The sequence below is a fragment of the Leopardus geoffroyi genome, chromosome C3 (genome assembly GCF_018350155.1).
Source record: "Leopardus geoffroyi isolate Oge1 chromosome C3, O.geoffroyi_Oge1_pat1.0, whole genome shotgun sequence".
Lineage (NCBI taxonomy): Eukaryota > Metazoa > Chordata > Mammalia > Carnivora > Felidae > Leopardus > Leopardus geoffroyi.
This window is the reverse complement of record NC_059338.1, coordinates 62993148-63013053: the sequence shown is the minus strand read 5'-3', so window position 1 is coordinate 63013053 and position 19906 is coordinate 62993148. Positions and strand designations below refer to the sequence as shown.

Genomic DNA, 19906 nt, shown 5'->3' with positions numbered 1-19906 from the left:
AAAAGGGTGTGTGTGCACATGACTCGTGTGCATCCAAGGGGTGGCTGTGCAATTGGAAGAGGACAAGCTAGGATGCCCCAGTCTTACAGTCTGAAATCAAGGGCATGTCGTCTACCTCCAGTTCAGACTGAAGGACGTGACTCCATGGTGTGGAAGAACCTGAAAGGAGGAGGCAACATTCAGAAAGAAGTCCAGCCCTGTGATTGGCAGGGAAGGACAGCAGACTGATGTGACCCCCGAGTCCCTGCTCCAAGAAAGCCCGAGGCCAGCTGCGTCCGGATTTTACGTGGGCTGATTATCAGACTCATCAATTCCCTCTTTCTGGGAATTACCTCAACCAGAGTCCTGACATTCAACAAGCATTTGCAATAATTATTATGTGGAAGGAAGCTAAATGCTCTCCAACGTTCTGGAAAGGAAGCTTAATCACCTTTCCCCAAGTAACCCACCCACCATAACAGGAAAACCTGTTGTACCCTTTCTCAATTTCAAAAAGATACAGATACTACACTTCACGTTAATATCTCTCCAGGTCATAGGTCAGATCTTCCCCTTTGGGTCTGGAAAGGAGGGAAGAGCAGAATACCCATTTTATGGGCATCACGGAGCTTCCTGCTCTGAGAAAGTCTTTGAAGTACATATCACTGAAAACATCATTTATACAAAGAGGAAATAAACATTTGAAAGGTAGCCCTGCTGAGATAAGCTTCAGCCTGCAGGTTTGATGGCAGGTTGGTCTCCCTTGTGTTTTGCACGTAGAGCCACTCAAGTTCTAAATTCTCTGGAAAGTAAACAGAAGGCTTCCTGCAGTAATTCCCCTCCAGATCGGATCTGAGAAAAAGATGCAGGATTCAAAAGAATATGCTTCAATACAGGTATAGTAGGGATAGAGAAGCGTGTAACAACAATCATATAAACGTTCTGAAATGGGTTGTTTTAACACATTGTATCATAAAGTAATCTACCCGCATGGATGTAAATGATAGTCTTGCAAGAGGGATTGAAATCCAGGAGCTCTGTAAAAATGTTTGGACATGTCGAAAGCAAATATGTGAAGGAATTTCCACTTTTTTATAAAGGCCCCTCCTTCCTCTTGGGTAAAAATGAAGTGAAGAAAGTGAAGGAGAATGAGAGTTGTATTATAACATGTTAAGTGACTAAGGCAAAATAATGACCTGAAAACACTGTTTCCTACGAAAAACCCAAGCCAAGATTAAAACACACTGACATGTATTTATATCAGTGTACAAGGGAGCAGCTAACACTTATTTCTAGCATAAATTTACACCGCTGATTTCTTCAGTTGTATTTTCGGGGACAACTGCATGAATCCTTTTCCTGGTAATCTACACAGAAATACAGCAGGATGAATAATGGTACAGGCATGCCAGGCAAGCTGCTGGGGTTGAAAACCTGCTTCTGTAACATGTCAGCTGTGTGACCTTAGATGAATCATTTTACTTCTCTGCACCCTGCCTACCTCAGCTGTAAAACAGCCTGTACCTTATACAGCTATAAGGGGGGGGGGGGGGTACCAAATTAAAAGCTCTGAGCTCAGATCCTGGAACACAGAAGGGGTTCGGTAAGTGATGGCCATTGCCGCTAGCCACTACCCCTATTCTTATTTTTGAAAGAGCTACCACATGTAGCATGGTTCCAGGTAGATCTTAAGATGGATATATTCTTCATCTCAGAGACTGATACTCTTAGATATTTAAACAACAAGTTGTGTGTATTTAACTCACTCTCGTATATACAGGTGCACCCCTACCCAGAATGCCCATCATTCCCATTTTCCTACTTCCAAAATGCTGCTGAGCTCATAAGACGCTGTCCAGTTCTCTGTCCCTGTAATACTTTATCTGGAATCTCCCCTCTGGATCTTTTCATTTATCTCACCAACTCTGTATATTTTCTTTTCTTCCCTAGCAGCCTGTAAGTTTCTGAGGGCCAGCATCTGAAGCTATTTTATATTTCTGCCTCCGAACATCCCTGGCACAGTGTCTTGCGATAGGATATGCTTCACGTGGAATGAGCAAATAAATGAGCAGATATTTTAAGATGTGTTGGAAAGTTTGTTATGGAAAAGGAAGAAGTCATTTGAATAAGACTAGTAATAAAGACATAACTGGAAGAAGGAAGCCTCGCTTTTGTTTTCATGTATGCTAGGCTATATACACTTATCGATATGTTTATTAGGCACTGCTTTCAGAGGGGCCACCTCTCAATTACAAAAAATGCTAATTTGGAAGTGTGTGTGTGTTTAAGAGGGAAAGAGAGAGAGAGGTTTTTAAGGGAGCATATTTAGGTGAGAGCCGTGGTATACTTTATCAACCCTACTTGAATTGTCAGAATGTCTATCATTTGATCCTGCTATAAACATGTATGTTCATACAAAGTTAAAAATGAAAACAAAAAGCTATTTCCATCTTATCTCCATCTTACATTTTTACCCTGATATATTTGAGTATATCAATGTACTAAATTATATTAATATATCAATACATTAATATAATAATTATGTTCAGCATATCAATATGCTATATCTGTATTAATACTGTTGAAAGAACAGTCATAAACTTGCAAAACACTGGCCGTCCCTGTAATGACTTACTAAGCTCCAATCTTCGCAAAGGGCTGAGCCAGGTGCTTGGAGAAATAGAACATTAATAAGACCTCCCACCCTCATTCCAGAAGGGAAGAAAAGCAAGTACTTAAAAGCCTTGAGAGTATTAATTCATTTTTTTCGGATTTTCACTGTCCCTGTCCCTGTTTGGAGGGATTCACTCAGGGGCAGAGCCTTCAGCTCTGAGTGGGAAGGAAGATTCAGAGGGAAATGGGCTCCCCTGTGGCAGGGCCATCTGGGAGAGCAACAGTGGAAAACTCAGGACTTTGGACAGACCTGGAAAGGAAGGTAAGATTACAATAGGGCTAGAGAAGGTCATAGGGGTATTCTAAGTGTAGGCAACAACAAGGGAGAAAAGCCCCAAAGTGCAATTCGGCTGTGTCACTGGCACGCAAGCAAGGAAAAAACTGGAGGGGCTGGATACCTGCCCCCCCGCCCCGCACTACCCTCAGTGGTCTGAACCCTCTGAAGCAGCTCCACCCAATGGAAGGTTTCGGCAGCAGGTGACAGAGTCAAGGCAGAGCTTAAAAACCTTCAACTGGCAGAGGCTTGAGGAACAGACTGGGAGGATGTTACAGGGGAACGTCTCCGTGGCCCTTGTGAGAGGTCAGCAGAGCCTAAGTTACGATGAGTATAAATAAATTGGAGGCATGAAGGACGCTTCGATGAAATCTTTGAAGTTCAAACTAAGGAAAGGTCTTAAAGAATACTCCAAGCAATTTAAATGCCTAATGTCAGGAAATAAGGCACTTCATAATGGGGTGTCTTAAATTACTGTTAGAATCATTGACTGTTGGGGCTAGAAGGAAACTCAAAAATCAGTTTGTAACCTCATTTTATAGGTAAGCAAGCAGGTTCAAAGAATTAAGTAACTTTTCAAAAGTTACAAAGATAGCGAATGCCCCAGGAAAGGATTCCCAAACTCCGCTTTGTGTCCTTTGGACACAAAGGGACACAAAGCGGAGGGGAGGGGGCTGCCCTAAGAAAAGCATGTGGCTTTGTTATTCCATCCTGTGCATCATTCTATATTATGTCCTTATTTATTTTTGAGAGAGAGAGAGAGAGAGAGAATGAGAATGAGCAGGGGAGGGGCAGAGAGAGAGGGGGACAGAGGATCAGAAGCAGGCTCTTCCCTGACAGCAACAAGCCCCATGCGGGCTTCAGACTCACAAACCTTGAGATCATGACCTGAGCCGAGGTTGGGCGCTCGACGTCCCCAGGCGCCCCTCTGTTTTGTTTTCTTGTGCCCTGATGTCCCCTTCAGTATCCTTGGCTGGTGGCTCTTTTCCATCCTACTCTACAAGCATGGCCCTCTCGTGCTTTCACCCATCTCCTTGGCTCCAACTAGTAGCTTTATGTCGAAGCATCCAGCGAAGAGTCTCAGGTCTTGACCTTTCTCCTCACACTGGACCTGCACTGTACATCTCCACTCAAGTCCCAAAACACAGTGTATTATTTTTCTCTGTTACTCCTTTTAAGTTTCCCAGTTGAACTAATGGTTCATCCAGTTAACATGGGAGTCACCTTTAATTCTGGCCTCTCTCACTTGCTACCCCATGCCCCCTGTTTTTTGTTTTGTTTTTTTTTGTTTTTTTTTTTTTTTTAATGTTTATTTATAGTGGAGACAGAGAGAGACAGCATGAGCAGGGGAGGTGCAGAGAGAGAGGGAGACACAGAATCTGAAGCAGGCTCCAGGCTCTGAGCTGTCAGCACAGAGCTTGACACAGGCTCAAACCCATGAAACGTGAGATGAAGACCTGAGCTGAAGTCAGATGTTTAACCAACTGAGCCACCCAGGTGCCCCTACCCTAAATGTTTCTTAAAGATGCTATTTTCCTTCTGTTTTACTGGCAAAGCCATGCCCAGGATTCATTACTAACCCCTAGACTTACATTTGAATCCAGGCCCTTGTCAAGCGTCTCTTTGTCGGCCAATCTACACTTAACTTCCATTTACCTTCTTTAAGTACATATTTGGGGGCACCTGGGTGGCACAGTTGGTTGAGTGTCCAACTCTTGATTTCGGCTCAGGTCATGATCCCAGGGTCATGCAATCAAGCCCCTGTCAGGCTCCGCACTGAGCGTGGAGCTTGTTTTGAGATTCTCCCTCTCTCTCTCTCTCTCTCTCTCTGCCCGTCTCCCACTCTCTCTGTCTCTCTCTAAATTAAAAAAATTAAATAATTTTTAAAAAATAAATAAAATACATATTTAAACCCCTTATAGTCCAAGCTCTCTTGACTTCTTCCTTGAGCTGCACAGCCTCCTAACTGAGGGGTTGGTAAATTTTCTCTGTCAAGGGCCAGACGATAAATATTTTAAGGTTTTGAGGACCATACTCAATTCTGTCATAATAGTCTTAATACATAATGCATAAGGGATAATCATGGCTGTGTCCAGTAAAACTTTAGTTATGGATATATAATTTTTACATGTCACAAAACATTATTTTTCTTTTGTTTTTTTCCCTAACCATTTAAAAATATAAAAACCCTTTTTAGCTCATGGCCCAAAACAGACAACAGGCCATATTTGCAGGCCGTAGTTGCTGACTCTGCCCTCACTGGTCCTCCTGTTCCCACATCAGCTCTCCGAGTTTGCTCTCCACACTGCTGAGTCTGAACACCAACCCAAAGAGTTGACCATGTTGACAGCCGTGCTTAAATACATCAAGAGTAACCCATTACTCTCAGAATGGCCCAAACTGCAGAATACAGATCACAAGGCCCTTCCTCTGGTCCCTGTTTGCCTCTCCTGGCTTATCCCCTGCCAAACATCTAACCTGATTGTAGAGTTTATATTCCCTCTCAGCTTCCTGTCTGTACATATATATCGCTCCATCCACCTTCTTCTACTTTCAGAACTGCTACTCAAGAACTTATTAATCACAAGAGCTACCAAACATCTCCTCTTCCAGAAAGCTTTCCCTATCATCTTCACCTCCGATGTACAACGAGCCGATTCTTCTTCCTAGGTGCTCCTGTGGTAGTATTTATTCCTGTTACTGAATTTTTATCACACTCTGCTATAACTGCATATATAGAGCTGGCTCTGTACTAGAGTGTGAGCAACCTAAGGATAAGAACTGAATCTTACGTTTTTCTCTATGCCCAAGACCAAGTAATGTACTTGAAAGATGCTAGGTGTCCAATAAATAGATGGTGGATGAGTAAATGTTGTACTTACCAGCTGGGTACTTCCATAAATGTTCAATTTCTATTTTCCTTTTTTTTTTTTTTTTTTTTAAGTAATCAGTATATCCAACATGGGGCTCGAACCCACAACCCAGAGATCAAGAGTCTCATGCCCCAGTGATGGAGCCAGCTGGGCGCCCCTCTATTTTCCGTGTTTAAGTCCAAGTGGACAATAAAGGGAAATAGCAAACAAGTGATGGGTTATTTTTGTTTCAGATTGCTCTACGGATTAGTATTCTAGTTTATACGTTTCCTTTCCCTAGATCACCTCCATCCTTATCTTGTCATTACTTACAACATTGTTTTCACATTCTATGTCAAACTTTGTTTAGACTATGTCATTCAAAATGTTAAAGTTAAGGCTAAGTGAAGAGCTACCTGTGTGGGATGTATTTATTTCCACTGGTCTACATGGGAAAAGAAGACATAATGTTTCTCAGCCACATACTTGAGTATACCGAATCAATACAGAATGTTGAGGGAAAGCAAATTCTAAAAAGCCCAAAAAAGTGTATCAGAAATATTTAGCCCAACAACCACATCCCATTTTTAGAGCAAAAGAGAGATACACATAGTTCTTTGCTTTTTTAATTGTCCTCTTTAAATTTATGAATGTGGATTTTATAAAACGTGAACACAGACTAAATGTAAAATGCTTACAAAAGAGTACTGCACTCAGAAAATGGGTAATTTTTTTTCTGTAAAACTAGTTTTCAATTTCTGTAGACTAGCTGTAAATAAAGCCCAACAGAAAAAGCTTTCTATGGAACCAAGCAACACCATTTTCCTCAAGAACAAAGGAATTAGTTACTACGAGTCCATTTTCAGCAGTCGCTGTACCTTAAATATGCTCCTCTTACAAGAAACTGGTCTTGTCAGACAGTACAAATTGATACGGTGCAGGAACACTCCCTACAGGACTTCGACTTCAGAAATTAACTCTCTGAGACAGAATGGCGAAGGGAACAAAACCAGCATTAATATTTATTTACTGAAGCCCAGCCACACTGAGACGTTAAAGGCTGTCCCGTTTCTGTCGTTGGCAGTGCTTAGCACACAAATGGTTGTTTCAGAAGAACAACTATTAACTATCATGACACAGCTAAATTTCGAAACTTCTAAGATTAAATAATCCATAGGAACTATCTTGACATTAAATTCTCAGGTCTACAGAACAACACTTTGAACGGGCATGAAAAGAACAGCTATTATTCTGTAGGAGTAAGCAGTTTCTTCTCATAAAAAGTGTTTTATCTATTGGGATTTTTCCAGATATCACACATGTATAAATGATTTATTTTCTTTCTTTCTTTTTCTCCCTCTCTTCTCTTTCTCTTGCATTGTTTAAAAGCAAAGTTGGCAAACCATTTGGAATATTATCATAACAAAATGTTTTTAACAAAGTTTGATTTTAACAGAACTAGAGGCATCTTAACACTAACCCAAAACTTTGGGAGGTTCACCAACCCCTAGAATATTTTTTTCTCCAAATGCAGGCTGTTCAAGTGGTGCTTTTCCTCCATCTGTTATCATACCGTGCTCAGAATTACATTGTCATATTTAATGTAAAAGGGATCAGTCCCCTTTCGTAGTTTAAATTCAACATATTACTATGATGAAAAGACCAGGGATTTTCTAATTTATGAGCCACATCAAAGCTTATAAACTTACATGTGTATTTAGACAAAGTTCTCTGTAAAAATGGAAAAACTGTAAGAACTGAACAAACCTAAATGCTTGATCTGAAAAATGAAAAATCGTACTAGAATTCAAAGTGAGAAGAAACCACTTATATGGGTAACATGAAATTTTACGATCTCTATTTGAATTTCTGTGTATATGCATTTGTGTGCATGTGTGTGTGTGTGTGTGTGTGTGTGTGTGTGCGCGCATGTGTGTGTTTTCCACACAGCAAGTTATACAGCGCTTGCTATCTAAAATGTCTCATCGTAACCCAGGGCTGAGCTATACGTTCACTAAAGTTTCACAACATTGACAATCACCTCACAGTACCTCATGACAGAAGCCATGTAATTTGAGACCACAGTGGTACAGGGCACAGTTATGTAACCGTTTGAACATGAACAGTGTCAATCAATTCCATCTCTAAATTCTATACCGTCTTAGGACTCAGGTTCCTTATTTTGTATCAGTTACATCTCAGTTTGCATCTTGGGATGCCTTCTACTTGGGTCTCTTTCACCACTGACAGTATCTGATTCTTTTCCTAAATACATTTCCTCAGATCTTTCAGTTCAACATTTTTATTAGACACAGAATTAACAGGAGAGGTACTGGTGGTGGTAGGAGGAACATGTCATGTTGCTCATCTTGATAGAGAATCACCTAAATATTTGAGCATTGCCGATGAAAGGTTTTGTAATATATCATAATTCCCTGCCACACTTATCATTCACATGTCTGGGTGTTTTGCTTTCCACATCTCCACTTCTCTTAATATGCCTGAAAGCTGTGTGTGAATTGAATGACTAAGACGAACTCTAACAACTGTTTGGAAGCCGGTGGCAAAAATCAGTGGGATGGAATTGGTGCTCTGGCGCGTAATGGGATTAGGGGTACCTGGTGAGGTGCAGTTGGTGCTGGGACTCGCTCAGCAGATCTGTCAGTTGCAGGCACTCCTCTCTGGCCCCGGCTGCCTTCTGCTGCTCCCGTTCCAAGTGCTGTTTGCTTTCACTGACTTCTAATCTCAATTTCTCTATTTCCTTAGGTAGAGAGGGGGTGGGGGGGGGAAGCATCCATATAAACTATATGCACTTGAATTCAAAATTATCTCATTTTTATTTTCGCCATGAATTTTAATGGGATGAAAAATTATTAGAAAATTTAGGCTAGCTTCCATTTTATGACAAAGGGAATTAACCCAGCCAAAAATGCACATTAGTGAGGTTTTTTTGGATCGTAAGATGAAGTCTAATTTCAGAAATGAAATGATTAAATGAGAGTAGTCAAAATGGATTATCTGCACTTTCATTCTTAAGGCTTGGTCCTTTTAAAAACAGTATTAACTTAAAAATGTCACCACTTTAAAAATACAACAATTTCATTTGTGAGATTAGATCAGATACATGCAGTGATTTACTTCAAATATGTGACTCTGTTCTGAAAGGTATATTTATGGTCTCATTTGGATATTTTGAAAGCCAAACTGAAGGGTAAATTGTTACACCTTTTAAAAAAATGTGAGGTGTAAAAGAAGGCATCATTATGATGCTCAACATTATTTGGAAAAAAATACTTTTTAGGAAAAAAAATATAGCATGAGAACCTTCAAGCCTTTAGAGTATATGAGATTTCTGAGCTAAAACAATATTACACTAAAATTGCATTAAAAGGCAACAAAAGCACTCTACAGTTAATAAATATGAACATCTAAAATATATAAAAATTTATGATATATAAAAATTTATGATATATAAAAATTTATGATTCTCTAGTCTCAGGATGAAATTATCCCCATCTTACTGAAACTCAAATATTTTGAAGCAAAACTACCTTATATGGAACACAGTTTTAAATAGTTCACACATTAAAGGATAATTATTTATTTATCATACAACATCTATAAATTAACAAAAAATAAAAGATAGATATTCAGGCTATTAAATCCAGAAAAAAAAAAAAAAATAAAGGGGAAAGTAAAGGGTAGAAACATTTTCAAATTCAACAGAAAGCAAGAAGCAATTTTAATTCACAAAAATGCAATCTCCTTTTGGAAAACAAAATCATGTCTAAGTGTTTTGAACTTAGTATTTAAGTACATCTCAATTTCCTCATATCATTACTCAATATGCTCCAACTACATTTAATGCATCAGGAAGATAAACTAAATGATTTGTTTTTTTGACATTTATCACATATAAATATCCAGTTTATCCCCATCAAAACTGTACATTACCAGCAACTTAATAAAACAACTTACAAGTTCTCAGATATTGTTTTATTTTTAAAAACCTATGTAATAATGAACCTATCACTTACATTCAGAGTAGATTTTCTGTATCTTTCAGATTAGAACACTAAATGAAGCTGACCTGTTTCTTTAAAAATTTCAAACTGATAAAGCTATACCAATTTCTAATCCCATAATTTAATATAATTAAGGAAATGAAAAAACGTGAATGTCTATTAAGTTTTATTTGCCTAACATTTACAAAATTAACAAAGACAAACATGTATAGAATCGGAATAATATGTTGACTTTAAAACTTCAAAAATTCACTCACTAATTTTGTACACAGTGCTACATGCAAGAAACCACACTGAATATTATGGTGGGCTCAGAGAGTTTCCATCTCTATACTCAGGAGTTAATTCAGATGGGTAAATGAGACATATACATATATAGAAAACTATCAAAATACAAAGCACATAAGAAACAACAAGTGAGCAGTAGAGAGAATCTGTGCTTCAGTAGGTCAGATTAGGGATATATTAGCATGGGCAAGAAAAGTGGGAAAGAAGGTAAGGGCACATTAACTCATGGAATGATAGATGAGACCACATTGTGAAGAGTCTTAAATTCTAGACAAATTAAAGCTGTATTTTTCTTATAGATAATGGAGAGATATTAATGGTTTTAAAAGGTACTCAATATGAGAGAAGCTGAGCTTTAAAACAATGAGAGAAATGTTTACGGTCAATTTAAGATGGCAGAGACTGGCGGAAGGAAGACCATGAAGAGATAGTTGCAATATTCCGGATATAAGAATAGAGACACTTCAAACATAAAGAGAACATGGTGAATATACGGAAATAAAAGGAAAGCTATCATGAGACATCAAAGATGACTCCAGAATTATGAATTCTGCCAAAACATTACAGAAATGGAAAATTTATAAAATCCCCAACTTTCTTAAAAAGAAAAGATGCAACAATTTTTTATAAGCTCGACACAGCTCTGGCACTTTCCAGCCCTGTGAGCTTGGATGAATCACTCAACTGTTAATCAGATTGTTCAGTCCACAATGGAAGTTATGGCTGCAGCCGGCTCTGAATGCTATCATAAAGATTAAATGAGATGATGATTAGTTAGCACAGTGTCCAGCACATAGTAAGAGCTGAATAAAAGACAGCTAGTGCTGTTATTGCTGATTTTTTTTCTCTGTCTTTCAAGAACAGCACAGTGGTAAGTAGATAAAATGATCTTCCTAAGGATATATGGCTATCACAGAGACTAAAGAGTTCTTGAACTAATTCAATAAAATTTCCCCCATAAATCTGATGAGAGCTGAATAAAACTTTATTATAATTTCAAAATGCAAAAAGCATTTTGTTAGATGGAAAATTACCGCCTTCTTCTGATTATCTGTGCCAGAAAAAGAGCTTATTGGTGCAGATAATCAAAATCAACAAATAGCGTAACCAGCTGGACCAGGGCTCAACACTCACTCCCTGAGTCAGGAAAATCTGCCATGGCACCAACTCCAACAGTTAGAAGAGGACTCTCTTGCCAGAAATGCCATGCTCCCACTGGCAGGATAACCCTTTGCCTCACCCAACTAGGTCAGCGCTGCTTCCTTGGCTGTATACAGTGGTTCAGGGATGAAGGACCAACCACAGTCATAGGCCAGTGGTACATTACTCCCAAAGCACACTATTAACCTGCAGTGTCTACCGTGCAACTTGATGCGGCCATCTCTTGGCCAACTGGGCAAAGACAAGTCCAGATAGCTTTACACTTTACCAAAAGATAAACAGTAAAACCTTGGATTGCGAGTAATTTGCTCTGTGAGTCTTCCGTAAGATGAGCAAATATTTCTAATAAATTTTAACTTGATAAAGCGATGCTGAACGTCACATGATCACAACTGAGCCAATGGTTTTCTCTCTCTCTCTGTAGGATTGTGGGTGATCATCTCCCATGCTCAGATGCTCGGTCTCAGGCAGCGATGTTTGGCAGAAATCAGTGACATTTCAGAATGTTGGAAGGTGACCACAATAGGCACTAGTGTATTTATTGTCACTTCAAAGCAACCTATGGACAGTCCTTTGCTTTTCCATACAAGAGTAAGCTTGAAAAGCTTTGCTTCATTCTAGGTCAGGCTGCCTGCAGATAGAGACTGTTTTTTCTGCTGCCTTATTGCCAGTTACATTAAATACAGTATATGTCAAGAGTTTAATACTGTACTGTAGTCAAGGTCCATTAGTGATAGTGAAAGTCATCCTACACAATAACCCTCCTTTCTCTTGTCTCCCTCACACCAGCCACGAAAGTTTTCAAAGGTAAATGGAGGTTAATTTGCTTATTTTTCTTTATTATTTTGTATTATATTACAGTACGGTAATCATTTTTATATGAATATTTTTGGGTGGTGGAATGAATCATCTGAGTCTCCATTATTTCCTATGGGGGGAATTTGCTTTGATATAAAAGTGCTTTGGATTACAAGCATGTTTCCAGAACAAATTTTGCTTTCAAACCAAGGTTTTGCTGTACTTCCAGTCATGAATGTAACCACCAGAACAACTAAAAATAGAAACTGTTAAAAGGGCTACAGTCGCCTGGGTGGCTCAGTTGGTTAAGTGTCCAACTTCAGCTCAGGTCATGATCTCACGATTCATGAGTTCGGGCCCAATGTTGGGCTCTGTGCTGACAGCTCAGAGCCTGGTGCCTGCTTCAGATTGTGTCTCCCTCTCTCTCTGTCCCTCCCTCACTTGTGCTCTCTCTCTCTCTCAAAAATAAACATTAAAAAAATTTTTTTTTTAAAGTGCTAACTCAGGACAATCATACCACAGATGGGGTATCAAGAAAGGGAGACTTTTTGCTGTTTATCTATAGTCTTCTGTAGTATAGGAGGTTTTTTTTTTCTTAATCATAGACATATGTAACTTTATTTTTATTACTTATTAAATTTTCATATCAGAGCACTTCACTTTACCTAAGTCAAATAATACTCAACTACTCATAACAAAGAAGGGCAGTGCCCACGCTCTTCCCCACACCCATCTCCAAGCCCGATCATCAATGGCCCATCCGATTCACTCTTCTGATATGTATCTTCATATTTTTATGTGACATACTTATAATGTTATTTCTTGATTTTATAATATTAGACATTACCTGTTACCTCCCTACATTAAAAAAGTAACAATTTAGGTCACTCAACATACCTATCTCATCTTCCCATATAACAATTTTGGTTAAATCCTTAGTCAATAGTTCTTTTACATTATGGTTATAGAAATATTGTTCACTCCTAAGACAAACCTTATTTTGATTAATTTTTTTGTACAATATTTTATTATTTCTGGAATTAATTGCCTACTTTTTAATAGCTTATTTTTCTAGGTAACTGACATTTTCCCCCAATATTCAAAAAGATCTGTCACATACCCATCAATATTATTTTTTCAGATAACAAAACACATCAGATAAATTATCAGTTCCTTTTAAAATATCCCCCTAGATATATCCTTCTTGGTGCCTTATGTCTGGCCTGGTTGATCTCTGTCTTGGGTCAAGCCTTAGACATGCTACTATTAGAGTTTCATGTTTTCTGGGTTGTAAGTCATCCTGTTTTTCAGTTTACGTCCTTTTTTAGTTAAAGTACATTCTTCAGCAACTTTCATAAGAAAGAATATCTGAATAATACCTTTTTAAAAAGTATTTGTATGCCCGAAAATGCCATTTTTCTAGCTATACATTTGACAGTTTGGCTAGGTATAAAAATCTATGTTGAAATCAATTTTTACTCAGGATTTTTAAGGGGTTACTCCATTGTCTTAAAGATTCTAACACTGCAATTGAAAAGTCCTGTGCCATTCTGATTCTTAATACTTAGTCTGTGATTTTTTTGTTTGTTTGTTTGTTTGTTTCTGAAAGCTTTTATATTAATTTCTTTTTCCCTGGCATTTTGCAATTTTACAGTGTGGACCTTGGAATGGCCTTTTTTCATGTTTTGTGCTGGTTTTTCAGTAGACCTTTCAATCTGGAGGCTATTCTTCTTAGTCTGGGGAATTTTTCTTGTATTATTATTTAAAAATATTTTGATGTCATACATTTTAGTATTTCCTCTTCTTGGAACTCCCAGACATTGGTTTTTCACTCTGTTGGATTTATCATCTAATTTCCTTATGCTTTCTATCTCACCTTTTGATTCTAACTTCTGGAAGACTGTGTTGACTTCATCTTCCAAAGCTTCTACTGAATTTCTGAAAAGATTTCTACCACATTTTTCATTTCCACGAGATATTTCTTGTTTTCATTGTTTTACATAGCATGTAATTTTTACCTTATGGATATATCTAATCTCTCTATTAGAATATTAGAGTATTTTAAATATTCTCCTCTGCTCATTACATATTGCTTCAATTTCCTTTTCCTCTGTTCATCCATTTTTAGCCAATCCCCTATGTTAGAGGCTTTCTTCAAATGCATGGTGATACCTGGCTGTCATTTCACATTCAGAATGAAGTAGTGAGCAAAAATGGTTTTTGGGTAATGTGCCAGTTTAGATTATTGTTCAGAAAAATTTCATTTCTATCTCCCTTCCACTGAGAATGGAATATACTATCCCTTCCTAATGACTTTGGGCTTGGCCATGTGATTTCACTTAGCCAATAAAAATTTTGTGGCTATAACGTAAGCAAAAGTCATAAATACTTCACTTCCATATTCTAGTGATTCTCCATTAGAAAAGTATGCCCTGGACAGTTGCTACCCCTTTTGCCTGGACTGAAGAATAAATACATGTGGAGCAGAACCAAACCCAAACCACAGCCCAGACAACCCACAACTCATAACCTGAAGCAGAGCCACTGAGTCAAATGCAGCCTAGATCAGCCGAATCTCAGTTGACCTGAAGATTCGTAAAATGAACACAAATGATTGCTATTTTAAGCCATGAGTTTTTTCAATAGAAATGACTGACAAACCACTTGAAAGGAATATGGAGTGCTACAACTATCTATTACCTTTAAATGTTATTTGATCCTTAAAACAACTGCATAAAGCATATAGGGCAGGTGTCCCTATTTATTCAAAAAGAAACTGGGGTCAGAGACATTGAATGACGGTTCAAAAGAGTAAATCTAAGCCCTGAACCAGATCTTCTGACATTACTGCCCCCACACCATACCATGTTAAACAATGGCTTTCAATCTTTTTTGTTTCTTTTCTTCAAATAAGACCATAGTAAGAAATCCATTTTACATCACAATTCAGAAACATGCACACTTTCACACACGTTTAAATGTAACTAGCATTTCATAAAACAATATTATGTGTGAAGCACTATGTGTGAAGCACTCAGATATGTCCAATTCCTTCTGATTCTATCCACTTCTTTAAAAAAAAAAAACTTTTGGTTGCAACCTATAACATCGATTTCACAATCCTGCAATTTGAAAAGCATTGTGGGTTTCTGAGAATTAAAAAACTTTTTTTACATAAATTAAGGAGAATCAAATAAAGAGTTTCATTAGGAGAAGCTCTAGTATATATTTTTTCTTGATTTCCTAAGGAAAAAAATATCCAAAGAAATGAATGTAAAACCGATCTGAAAAATATGTCAGCTTAATCTGGAAGGATAACTTTACCTGGAAAGATAAAGTAGCACACATAAACTATTTTAATCCAATGGCAGTGATTTATCCCTGCTAATAAACAGAATGTGACTTAAAAATCATGTAATAATTTTTAATACAGGGTAACTGATTCACATACTGAGGAAGAGAATGGGGACAAAAGTGAAAAACGGAACAGTAAGAAGACCGGAACCCAAAGTTCTTGTTAAGTGACAAAGAACTTGTGGTTTTGAAGCTGAAAAAACTTGACAGTGTGAATTTATCACTCAGAAACCAATGGATAAATTCATAGGATAAGTTTAGAAAGTAAAGTTGTATACAATACTGAAAAATGAGACACAGTAACCTATAGCTTGGGAGAGAAATGATAGTTTCTGTCAAGTTCTGTATAGGTAGAAAGAATATACTCATTGGAAATTTAGTATTTCTCAGTTGACACTTGTATTAACTTGCAGATGCTAAGAGTGATTTTACCAAATCACTAATAAGGTTGCGTCTGGAGTTACACTAGCTACCTGTGGCTGTTAAAATTTAACTTAATCAAAATACAAAGTTTAGTTCCTCGTTTGCATTAATCACAGGATAAGTGCTCAATATGGATTGTGTCTGCCATACTAGACAGTGCAGGTATAAAATGTTTTCATCATCACAGAAAATTCTACCATAGCACGGCTCTAGAATATAGCAAAATGTGTTTCTGAGACTCACTCTCCACCCTAGACAATTAGAAAAACAGCCTATTTGAATAAAAGGATATTGTAGGAGATTAAAACGTCATTTTGGAAATGGACAAAAATGGTTGCCCTTTTTAGTGTAGATGTGGAAGGCTGCTGATACCATTCTAGAAGTTCTATTCGTGGTTATCATTGTTAAGGGCCCACGACATTGATTTAATGTTTTTATGGCAGACCAGATAGTAACACTGATACCAGTCGTCATCTTTGAGTGCTTACCACGTGCCAGGCACTGTCTTAGTTAGCATTTTATATTTTTAAATTTTGTATTTTTAATCTCGTTTTGTGTTCATGACAACCTTGTAAAAATAAGCATCCTATTCCGGTTTTACAGATGAAAAAACTGAAGCTTACAGACGTTTAGTAACTTACATAAGATTATATAGTGGCAGAGCCGGGATTCAAAACTGGGTTCGTCTGATCTCAAGCTCTGTAGTCTTTCCACTCTCCTGTGTATTGTCTCCCTAAGCAAATGTAGATGTTTACAGGAGGTGGAGAGGAAATGATGCAATGTGCTCTCCACAACCTCTTGGCCCACAATTTGGCATGGATAACAAAGACACTGAAAGAGGACATAACTCAGATGGCTTAGATCAAATATCACACCGGCAAACACAAGGATCTCAATTTGCAAAGCCCTGGCCAAGATTAATTTTGAAGAAGCATTTCTCCATGAGACGTTAGCAGTGGTGATCTGAAGTAGAGTGTGGATTTGCTTTGCCGAGGGTCACAGTTTCTATCTTCTACAACAGAGTGACTCCACGCCAGCCTAAGAATCAATATGGCCTTGACCTTTCAGTCTTTCAGGTACAATATGTAACATCTTGGTGAAACTTTTCAGTTTTCTAATTGTTTCTAATGGGACTACTGAATCTATCCTTATTCTAAGAAAATGTTCTTTAAAGAATTTTAACAAAAGGTTTTTTTTTTTCCTTTCCTCAATATTAAGGGAAGTTGTATCAACTGACCACTTATATTCAGAAGCTAAAGTAACTCTCAGACAAAACAAGTGTTCAAAACAGATGAGAAGGGACTGTGGAAGAAAAGAAGTGCCTTTCTAAAAGTATGTATCCAGAGAAAAGGAAAATTGAAGTCATCTAAAATAAAATTGATTCTGCTGCACTGTGACAATACAGTGGACTCTTTGGTTAAGCCAAACTTAAACCACTGCTCTGTGACGCCAGGAGATTCAAGGGAAAAAATAAGAATCATTTCAGCTCTATAGTCAGTTTACAAAAAAGAGCCCAGGTGATAGCTCTACTTTTTGGGCTGGTTTAGTAAATGCTTTAAGCTTGCTAGAGGTAGAGAAATGGCTTGCTTTGTCTTCTCATGAATGCAAATTTCCATTCATCACAGACAAAGTATTAAGCCATTCAGAATCTGTAATGTTTTTTCTTTAAAACGCTGAAGTGCCCTAATTCTCTCATGCTCTTTCAGTGTTCTAAAAGGGTAAAATGTTAACAGTGTTCCAATACTTACGTGCTTGCACATTCACATTATAAAGAAAAAGGAAAGAAAGATCTTGACCTTTGGAGTCTGATGATATTATAAGGGTAGCATATTGTGGAAATATTAAGGAGCATTAAGATGACCCAGCATTAAAAAAATTTTTTTTTAAAAAGGGGCGCCTGGGTGGCTCAGTTTGTTGGGCATCTGACTTCCGCTCAGGTCATGATCTCGCGGTTTGTGAGTTCGAGCCCCATGTCAGGCTCTGTGCTGACAGCTCAGGGCCTGGAGCCTGCTTTGGATTCTGTGTCCCCCTCTCTCTCTGCCCCTCCCCTGCTCATGCTCTGTCTCTCTCTGTCTCAAAAATAAATCAAACTTAAAAAAAAAAATTTAAGATGACCCCAGATGAGGTAAAATTTGAAATAAGATGTGATTGTTGGAAAGCCATAAAAAGAGAGGCGATAATTTTTTTCTAGTGATACTTCGCAAAAGTATCATTGGCTAAGAACGACTGGGTGCACTAGGTGCGGGTCTCAGATAGCAATGGATAAAGAAGACTTCACACTGTGAGTAAAAAGGTGGACTTAAAGGACACAATGTTAAAATAAATGTTAGGTTCTTTTTTTTTTTTTTTTTTTTTATTTATTTTTTTTTAAATTTTTTTTTTTCAACGTTTATTTATTTTTGGGACAGAGAGAGACAGAGCATGAACGGGGGAGGGGCAGAGAGAGAGGGAGACACAGAATCGGAAACAGGCTCCAGGCTCTGAGCCATCAGCCCAGAGCCCGACGCGAGGCTCGAACTCACGGACCGCGAGATCGTGACCTGGCTGAAGTCGGACGCTTAACCGACTGCGCCACCCAGGCGCCCCAATGTTAGGTTCTTAAATTAATGAAATGTAAATATGTAAATCTGCTAATCGTTGACCATACCAGTTATTGATAGATGTATCCATGATGTGAAGTTTTAACGTTAGCTGAGAATAAATTTTGCATTGGTTCAATACCAGCAAATGTATCAAGAGTTGCACTAAAAAAAGATAGCCATCAATTGCGATGTTACAAAAAGAACCTACCACTTCAGAGGCACACTTGTCACCTGCAGGAGACATTTCTCCTTTGAAGCTCCCCTGTTTCTTCTATGCTGTAGTTTGATGCCAAGAGCCCCCGTTGTGTGCAATCTCACATTTCATCTGTGTGGTACATTTCATCTTTGCCTTCATTCATCATGATCACACACTCAGAGGGTTCAGAGCTAATGTTAACTGCAACACGAGTACACAGTAGAGTTGCAATGTGCAACAGCAAGAGAGAAACGAAAGAAGCGGACATAACTCTGTCCACCATTTATCTCAGTGACTGAACGTCCTGGAATGAATATGAAGAGTGAGACATGGACCTACTGAGCCTCCGGTCAGGTACAGTACGTGTGCACCTCTCACCATATGAGCATCCCGGTACATTAAGTGCAAGTTCATCTAAGAAACAGATGGATTCTTCATACAAATAAGTCCCACACATAAGCCAACTTGTTTATCCCTGGTCCCTGTCTAAATAAATGGCAATCTAATCCAATAATGGAAGTGAAAAAATGCAAATTAGAATTTTTAAGAAAGGATATGAATGTATCCAATGTGGTAGAAATAGAATGCTCTAAACACATATAAAACCAATACATTCGAATCCCTGTGGGCTGTGTAAATTATGAGCAATTTGTAAGATTTTCAAAAGTAATTTTGACCACATACAATATTTCCCTTTCAAAGTGAATTTAGAACATAACCCTCTCCTGAAATGTCACTTCGCTATAATGAAATATAGTATATGAAATATACTGAGTTTATTTTAGTAGAATTTATTTCTTCACAAATAATTTTAGTTCTATATTTATAAATATTCTGAAGTTGAAGGGGTCACTTATATTTTATTATATTTAATTGGAGGAATTAATTACTTTTGCTGTCATTGAAGACTTGGGGATTTGTCCCAACAAATAATCAAGAAACTGCTGTAACCTCAAAGATTTGAAAACAGCTTCCTAACACCACCCCTTATGCCACACACCGCCCCCACCCCCCCCACAACTGTGACTTCACTAAATCGCTGGAGAACTAATAGGTTTAAATGTATCAATAAGTAAAAACTTCCTAGGAATGGTTGCTTCATCTCTGACAAACCCACCTAACTGAACTATCATTCAAGAGGATATTTGTGTTTCGTTCATAGCTGAGAGCTATGTTACTGGAGCTATTTTAATAAATTCAAAACACTTCAGATCATTGGCAGTCCTCTGCTTCACAAAGCCGGTAATCCTATGGCATCACCTCTGCTGCACATTTACCATAAAATGCTACATTAGGACATT

The 19906-nt window shown here is 38.0% G+C and overlaps 1 protein-coding gene across 17 annotated transcripts in view; it reads right to left on the bottom strand.

The window, feature by feature from the left end:
• The window catches only part of SDCCAG8 (SHH signaling and ciliogenesis regulator SDCCAG8), a 246791-nt gene that overhangs the window by 117693 nt on the left and 109192 nt on the right, over positions 1-19906 (bottom strand). For all 17 annotated transcript variants that reach the window (XR_006705982.1, XR_006705983.1, XM_045453149.1 and 14 more), the window contains one exon: positions 8397-8539. Coding sequence is in view for 15 of the 17 variants with exons in the window: in XM_045453149.1 (XP_045309105.1) it covers positions 8397-8539 (143 nt within the window). In the remaining 2 variants the exon portion in view is untranslated. The remainder of the gene's footprint in view (positions 1-8396; positions 8540-19906) is intronic.